The sequence below is a fragment of the Belonocnema kinseyi genome, chromosome 4, assembly GCF_010883055.1.
Source record: "Belonocnema kinseyi isolate 2016_QV_RU_SX_M_011 chromosome 4, B_treatae_v1, whole genome shotgun sequence".
Classification (NCBI taxonomy): Eukaryota; Metazoa; Arthropoda; class Insecta; order Hymenoptera; family Cynipidae; genus Belonocnema; species Belonocnema kinseyi.
In genome coordinates, this window is record NC_046660.1 from 35,485,566 (window position 1) to 35,494,559 (window position 8,994).

The 8,994-nt window shown below is 32.9% G+C and overlaps 1 protein-coding gene across 1 annotated transcript; it reads left to right on the top strand.

The window, feature by feature from the left end:
* Positions 1 to 3,216: 3,216 nt before the first annotated feature.
* Positions 3,217 to 8,642, top strand: LOC117170511 (putative uncharacterized protein DDB_G0282133). Its single transcript, XM_033357285.1, has 3 exons — positions 3,217 to 3,264; positions 3,368 to 7,144; positions 7,262 to 8,642. The coding sequence occupies exons 1-3, from the start codon at positions 3,217 to 3,219 to the stop codon at positions 8,315 to 8,317; spliced, it is 4,881 nt and encodes a 1,626-aa protein (XP_033213176.1). The 3' UTR covers positions 8,318 to 8,642.
* The last annotated feature ends 352 nt before the right edge of the window (positions 8,643 to 8,994 follow it).

Genomic DNA, 8,994 nt, shown 5'->3' on the forward strand with positions numbered 1-8,994 from the left:
GGCTTGACATTGAATGCTCGCAGTAAAATAATTAGTAAGATTTTGGTTTGTTTAATTTTCTTACTATTCTTTTTATCTCTACAGCTTTTGCGCTTGTGATCAGGAGAATTAATCTGGGATTTATTGCAAAATCAGATTTAAATCTAAATCAAATATAAATTAAAATCTTAATAAAAAATGCCCATTAATTATGTAAGGCTTTTTTAGTGAAGAGGGATCCGGAAAATCTTACAAATTCTAACTTGTGATCCCCCTCCCCCACCCCAGACTGACCTCCCTGTCAACGTTAGTTTCCTTTTTCCAATTATTTAAAAAAAATATGCTAAGTGAAACCTGTTTTGGCTGTTGAACTTACTTTTTATACCATTATACACATGGCATCATCATTTGCTTTTTTTATTTTTCGATTTTTTTAAATCGTTTCAATCCCATGGGTATCGTACATAATCTTTTCAAATCCCTTGAAAACAACTAAGTTTACTAAAAATCACTTGAAATCCTTTTAAAAACTGTATAAATCCCTTACAATTCTTTAAGATTCCATGAAATCCTTCGAAATCTTTAAAATTGTTGAAATCTTCAAATCAAATGAACATCCTTCATAGTCTTCAGGAATCCGCAAGATCCCGGAAAATCTCTAAAAATTGGTTAAAATACTTGAAAACCATGAAATATTACTTGATCTCTTGAAACCTCTTGAAATCCTTTAAAACTGTTAAATTACCGTATAATTCGTTAACATTCTGTAAAATCTTTTAAAGTCATTGAAATCACTTGAAATCTTCAAAATCACATGGAAATCCTCAACAATCCTTTGGAATCTGTAAAACCCCGTATAATATGCAAAAATCGATTAAAATGCGTGAAAACTGTTAAATTACCTTATAATTCTTTGAAATTCGGTGGAATCTTTCGAAATCATTGGAATGTTTAAAATACACTAAAAAATCCTTCGTAATCCTTTTAAATTCTTGAAATACCGCAAAATTTTTAAAAATTGTTAAAATCCTTGAAATACCAAAAAATATTACGAGATCTCTTGAAATCTCTTGCGATTCTTTAACGCTTGTAAAATGCCTTATAATTCTTCGAAATTCTGTGGAATCTTTTTAAATCCTTGAATTCTTTTGAAATCTCTGAAATCGCTAAAAATCTTCAAAATCCGATAGAAATTCCTTATAATCCTTTAAAATACAAGCAATCCATTAAAATCTCCCAAAAAACTGTTATAATTATTGAAATACCAACAAATATTACGAGAATTATTGAAGTTTTTTAAAATTCTTCAAAAGCTGTAGAAATCCCTTAAAATCTGAAAAAACGGTTGAAATCCTTGAAATTACAACAAATGATGTAAAATCTTTTGCAATCCTTTAAACCCTGTAAAAATCCGTTAAAATTCTTTAAAATCAGTGGAGTTTGGAAGTCATTGAAAATTCTTGAAATGATCAGTCCCATAAAAATCCCTCATAGTCCTTTATAATCCATGAAAAATCGGCTAAGTCCTTCAAATGCCGTTAAATGTCACGAGATCTCAAAGCAATCCTATAAAATTGTGTGAAATCCTCAAAACGTCTTTAAATTCAGTTGACCCGTTAATATCCCTTAAACTTTTTTGAAATATTTGAAATCTTTTGAAATACCGTGAAATCTTTGAAATCTCTTTAAATGCCTTCAAATCTCTAAAATTCCATTACCCCCCTCCTCCCAATGTTCTTCATTTATATTAAGACTTAGGTTGATTTTAAAATCCACTATAATTGTTTGAAATATCGTGACTTCTTTGGAAATAATTCAAAATTTCCTCAAATGTTTCAGACTCCCTGCAAATTCCTTTAAATCTTTTACAGTATGCGGAAATCGTGCTTAGTTCCCTAAAATTTCTCAGAATCCTTGAAATTGCTTAAAATATTGTTAAATTCATTGAAAATTTGATATTCTTTCTGAAATCGTACTAGGCAATTTTTTCGCACTCTTCAAATCTTTTAAAGACATTTGAAATCACAACTTTCGAAATCTTTTGAAATCGTCTGAAATACCTTAAAACTTTCTAAATCCCTTGAAATATTTTCAAATTTCGTTTACAATGGAAATAATTTATATTCTGGTGACGTATATTGTAAAAAATATAAAATCTTACGTAAGAAGAGGTGGGGGTTCCCAAAAATTTGAAAAATCCTTACCATAGGGGTGAAGGGCATCTCAAATTTCACAAATCATCCTCAAGTAATTAAGGACGCTCCCTAATAATATAAACGCATTACCTGTTTTTCAAAATTTTTCAAATTGCATAAATTCCAACCCATAATTATGTTGATCAAAATTGGACATAATGGAATTTTAGTTTGTTAAACTGCATGGTAAACTATAAGCTGCTTGTCACCGTTAAGTTTAACATCCAAGCATTTCTAGAAAGTTCTGGTTAATCATAGTACTCTATTAAACACGGATTACAATGAAATGTAGTACACGCAACATTTTAGTTGTTGAATTTGTTGAACCAACTTCAAAATTAATAAACGATATTTATGAAATATTTAGACAATATAATTAAGTTATATTATATCTTACAATTAATAAAAAGTTTCTTATTTTCGTCATTATAAATTAAACATTGCTAAATAATGAACTTTTTAGTTTGGAAAATGTTAAATAAAAATATGAAAAAATGAAGTATACAAAATTAGAGAATTGAACGTTGGAAGCTTTCCAGCATGAATAATTTTAAACTCAGTGCAGAGTGAGAAAGATGAATGTTGAAAGCTGAAAAACTTCAACATTAAGTGTTTTAAATTCTTAAGAAAATGTCGACTATTTAAGCTTTTGAAGCTGATACCCATTAGCGTTATAAGATTTTAATGAAAAAGAAACTAAAAAATCATAAGTTTCAAAATCGCACAACTGCAAAGCTAGAATAAAAACGTGAGCAATTCTACCTAATAGGTTCTTTTAAATTGATTTTGTGCTCGGAAAATTCCAAGATGGCTCTAAAACTAAAACCCAAATTACAGCAGAAAGAGTATGAGATGAGAAGAAAGAACCAAGATCGTATTTGCTCGATTATGGGTATTCGATTAAACGAAGCAATGTGGCATAACTAATGCCACTTCGAAAAGACCGATAAAATTGAGGTTTACGACTAATGCTTTTCAGATAGGCTCGATCTAAATGAAAGGTATAAAGTCGCTTTATTCGCATCGAAAACTCAAGATAGCAATGCGTCTTCTGACTTCAACCGTGTTTCTGCTACCATTTCTCGCCTTTGTAAGTAGACTTTAATGTTGCAAAAATAAAAAAATGGAACCTACGGTAAAAAATGCGACCTTTAATGATAAAGAAATAAGTAATAATTTTCTTCCGTATTCAGAGTGGGGTCATCAGTAGCGAAGATGGGTTGCAATCGACGACGAGTGTCTGGCCGAGTGAACAGGAAATAAATATTACGCACGAGCTAGTCGGAGAATCGATCGTTAAATCTACAACCGAGAGGAGTGACGTACCTACAGCAGAATCGGACCTGAATAATATGTCACAAAAAAATACGACCGAAAATGATTCTTCAAAGGACAATATAACTAAACTGATCGTAGAAAATGATAGTGTGCTAGAAAACGATACAGGGAATAAATATATATCAAAGAACGATGGCAAAAATACCGATCAAGGTACAACTGAAAGTACCTCATTCGATTTAGAAAGGACCACCACCGTAACAAATGTTCTGATCAACCAGGAAACAACAATCGTCCCACCAAAAGACATCTCACTTGAGGATTCTTCAAACGTTCAAAATTCGGGTCAAATGGTCAATAAAACGAAAGATGAATCAACCCCAACTGAAGATTCAATTTCCCCAAACGATCAAAGCTCGAGCAAAAGTCGAAATTCAACCCCCCGAATAGGAAGAAATGGAAATGACCACAAAGGGAGATTACAGCCCTTACCACTAAGTTACAAAAATAAGCAAAGATCTATTGGTCATCAAAAATCATTGATAAATGATTATCTTTTTTCAGATAAATCAAAATCAATAGATTTTTTTGGGATCCTTAAATTAATTTTAGAGAAAGAAACTTTAGAGCTTGATTCGAAAATTTTAGATTTTATGCAGAGTACATCGTCGGATAAGAGCGTCAGTTGGAACACCATTTACAATATTATTGCATTCTGCTTAAAATCTAAGGGCCTATCTAGTAGGCCTCATGCTCTGCCTCGAAACTGGTACAATCAACCTATTACATTACTTCAACCGGACGTGCTTCCGAAGGCAGCATTTGCCGAATATCTCGTTTCCGTTGAGCAACCTATAGAATCGACTTGGCTACCTGTTGGATCAAATATTGATACACCAATGTTAGATACAAGAGACCGGAAAGCATTTGAAACTAGTTTGATTGATATCTACGAAAGCGAGGCAAATCCACTAACCGAGATGGCAAGTAATACTCCTTCAAGGATTGATCATCTAAGACCTTGCTGGAAAACCCAGAGGAATTGCTTTCCTCTTGGAGATAAAACCCTTTGCAAAAATAAAGTGATTTGTAAATCACCTGAAATTGAAGATAAGGGATCTGTCAAGAAAAGCGGTGTTTATAATTTACATAATACTATTTCCAATTTGGAAAATGGAATTCCAAATTTGGAGAGCGGCATCCTCAGTTTGAAAAGTTCTATTCCTTTTTTGAAGAATTTAATTCCGTTCTTGAAGAATAACATACCACTTTTGCAAAATTTTATTCCAAACTTGGAAAATGCGCCTTTGGTCAGAAAAGATGAGAGATATAAAAATGTTGGATACAAAGATGAAATGGATCGTGTCGAGGTAAAAGTTTTATCTGATGACATAAGTCAAGCTGATAGGGCAAAACCTGGTATTTTGACATCTAATGGATCAACAACTGAAATTACTTCGGGTACCATTGCTGCGCTTCCAACCAATGATTCCAGTCCATCTTATGTAAATCCAATCAAAGGCAGCAACCCAATGTTTGATACAAACACAATTGATGATGCTACTCGAAGATTCAGTACAAGTAAACCCGAAAATACAAACCTAACAGTTAGTTTAAATTCAGCCAGTGAAAATTTAAATTCTCTGAATAAACTTCTTAACAACCCAAATAACCTAAATAACTTAAATACTCTAAGTTCGTTCATCAATGCTGGATCTACCTCTGCGAAAGGTGACCATGCGGACAGTGTTGAAGGAAATAAGGACGAAAGTGCTGGAAGTAAAGAATCAGTTCAAAGAGCGTTCACTTCGGAGCCAATTACGGGCGGTAGCGACACTCTTCCCACGCTATCAGTATCGACGAAGCCCCTGTCCGTTTCGATGAATCAAAGTGTCCTTAATGAAATAACACCCACGTCGAAAACAGCCGAACCTGTTGAATCTGGACCTGTTGCAACAGCTAAACGATCCGAAACTATTTTTCCGAGTGTTAGTCAAATGGTCAGTCTCAGTAGTCAGTCAAATGAAGGCTCTGTTAGTGATAATGAAGCAAATTCACACAGAGCTTCTGCCGCCAATTCTTTAGTTAACCAGAAATATCCATTGGCTAATTTTGAAAAAAAGATGGGTAATATCAATACAAATTTAGATAGAATTGTGAATACAAATTTAAATAGTGACCTGAATATAAACGCTATCAGCAAAATCAATAATGTTCTGAATGCTGCTCGCATCAACTCATCAGGGATCAGTGCGAATAATTCCTTGGAAGGCATTCGTCAAAGTTTAAAGACAAAGCCAAAATCATCAAATTCTCAGCACGTCAGGATGAACTTGAATCAAGACTCGAACGTGAATATTAACCAAGATGAGAATGTCAGCAAGCTGGAAAGGGGATCTATTGAACAGCCAATGCAAGAACCTATTAAGATGCAATTGCCAGTATCTTCACAAACGGAACATCAGAGTCCGTTGCCAAGAAATACGGGAATTGCAGGATGGAATGCAAAACAGGATGGCAGTCTTAACGAGAATCGCAATCCTAACACAAACGTGAATCAAAACGTGAATACAAACCAGGGTAATATTGCGGGCCTAACACGTGGTGTAAATCCTATGCTTGCGTCTTCAGGTATGAGCGTCAATTCGAGTAATGATATTAACAGGCTTATTTCGGATGGTGATTTGAACATGTTTGGGAATTTGGGACTTTCAAGGAGAACAAACTCAGGGGTTGGTTTCAAGGGTCAACAAATCTCTCATGGACCAACTTTAGCACAAGACGTGTCTGTGGTTGATGCTGTATCAGCTAATACAAACCTCAATTACAATTCAAAGGTAAACAGCGACTACAACGCCAATTTGAGACAGGGTGACAGTCTGAAGATGTCTAAATCGATAAGGGATATTCCAACTCCGACGCAGTCTTCTGAGCCTGTTGCAGTAGTACGAAAGGGAGGCAAGATTAATGTGAATCCACATAATAATGATGGTGTTGATTCAAATTTCAAAGCACATGCCAACTTTAAATTGAACCTTGGGAGTGGTTTTGGTATAATCAAAAACATGCTTTCAAAAAACCCGATTTTATCGGGTGGAATTATAAGTAGGAGGATCATGAATTTGTCGCCTAAGGATCAAAATTTACAGGTTAACGTTGCCAATCAAGACCAGAATGAAAATAAGAATTTGAATGTAAATCAAAATCAGAATCTCAATGAGAATCAAAATCCATATCACAGTCAGATTCAGAGTGCAAAGCAGATTCAAAATTCTAAAGAGTATTTAAATCAGAATTTGAATCAAAATCGTTACGCAAATCTAGATCAAAACGGAAATCAACATGAAAGTGTAGGTCATGTTCCTCTAAATCAAAAGGAAAATCAAACTCAAAATCAAAAACCAAATGAGAAACAAGGACAAAATGCGATTAATTATCAGAATCAAAATTCAAATCCGTATGCAAATCAGAACCTAAATCAAATTGATATACAAAGTCAGAATCTGATTTTAAACCAACTTCGAAATCAGGATCAGTTTCAACGTCAAAGTCAGCATAATCAAGATCATTCTTCAAATCAAAGTTTAAATCGGGAATTAAATCTGCAAATGAATTCGAATTTAAATCAAAATCAGTTTAAGGATCAAATACAAAACCAGAACCAAGTTTACAGTCAGAACGGGAATCAGTATGTAAGTCAAAATCAAAATATAAATGAAAATGTGAATCAATATCAGTATTCAAATCAGAATTTGAATCAGGAATTGAATGAGAATATAAATCCGCGTTTAAATACAATGCAATTTCAGGATCAGCTTCAAAACCAGGATCAAGTTCAGATTCAAATTTCGAATCAGTATTTAAGTCAAAATAAAAATGCAAATAAAAATCAGAATCAGAACTTAAATGATAATGGATATCAAAATCAGAACCAATACCAGAATCAAATTAAACAACAGAATACGAATGAATATTTAAGTCAGAAACAAAATCAAAATTTTAATATGCGTGAGGATGAACATTCAAATCAGAATTTAAATGAGGATCAGATACAGAACCAGTATCAATTTCACAATCTGAATGCGAATCAGTATCTGAATCAAAATCAAAACGTAAATCTCAATCTGCACCAGGATCTTAATGAGAATTTAAATACAAAACAGAATTTGATCTCAAATGATAGTGATGATCACAATCATGTTCAAACCCAGAATCAAATTAATCAGCAGAATAACTTGATTCAGGATTTAAGTCAAAATTTAAATCAGAATTTAAAGAAGACACAAGGCCTCAATCAAAATCATAAGCAGTATCAAAATGAGATACAAATTCAGAGTCAGAGTAAAAATGAGATTGAACATCAACATTTTAGTCAAAATAAAGACCAGAAGGTGAAGCCGATTATAAATGAGAATCAAAATCTGAATCAAATTCAAAATTTAAATGTTAAGCAGGATCCACGGCGATATCTGAATATGAATCAGAATATGGGTCTAAATCGACATCAGAAGCAGGTTCAGAACCAAATTCAAAGACAAAATTCCAACGAGCATAAAAATTCGAATCAGTATCAAAACCAGAATGAGAATCAATTCCTAAATAAAGTCCAAACTCAATATTTAAAGCAGGATCTGATGCAAAATTTTACTCAGAATCACAATTCAAATCAAAATCATGTACAAAATGTGAATCAAAATCATATTCAAACTTCTGATGTCAACAGTCCCGACAAATCGGAAGAGAAGAAGAAAGGTTGGTACGAACTTTGGTTTAATGAAGGAGAAGGGAAAGATGATTGGATAGAAGTCTGGAATAACAAAACGTTCAAAAGATTTAGAAGGGAAACAAACCATTATTTTTATTAAACCAATAAATATTATAATAGAAAATAATGCGATTTTACGAGTATTTTATTATTAATTATTAAAAATTTGATTCCTCTTTAGAATATATTGTTATCATTGTTAAGTTCTGTAATTCGTTAGTCTTGCAAATAAAATTTAAAAAAGTGATTTTCAAAAATTAGCGAACTATAATTTTATATAAACCAGAGTAATTCCCGTTTATTACCAGGAGCGAACCAAGAACCTGCCTGGCAATTATTTCTCAAATTGGATATTTGAATTCATTTAATGACATTGTAGTCTATTGTTCGAGTTTTACGACTGTACACACGGACCACCATGAAACACTATCAGCTTTATTACTTCGATTGGCTCCACATTATCAATAAATCGCTCATTTCATAATGTACTATCATGTTTTATGACGTGTCATGGTTTAAAATATTATTCCACGAATCTACATGCTAATAATTAATTTCCTATGGGACCGTAATTTATTACCCCCCCCCCTCTCTCTCTCTCTTACTTAATCTTTCCGACTACTTTTTTTTGTGAATTTATTTCGGTTTCATCCAAAGAAAGTGTAGTTTAACCAAACAAGAAAATTTTTCTAGTCAATAAGGAGAATTTTTAAATTTAAAATGTTGAATTGTGAATAGGAAAAGACGACACTTCTACAAAGAATGTCGTTTTTTACC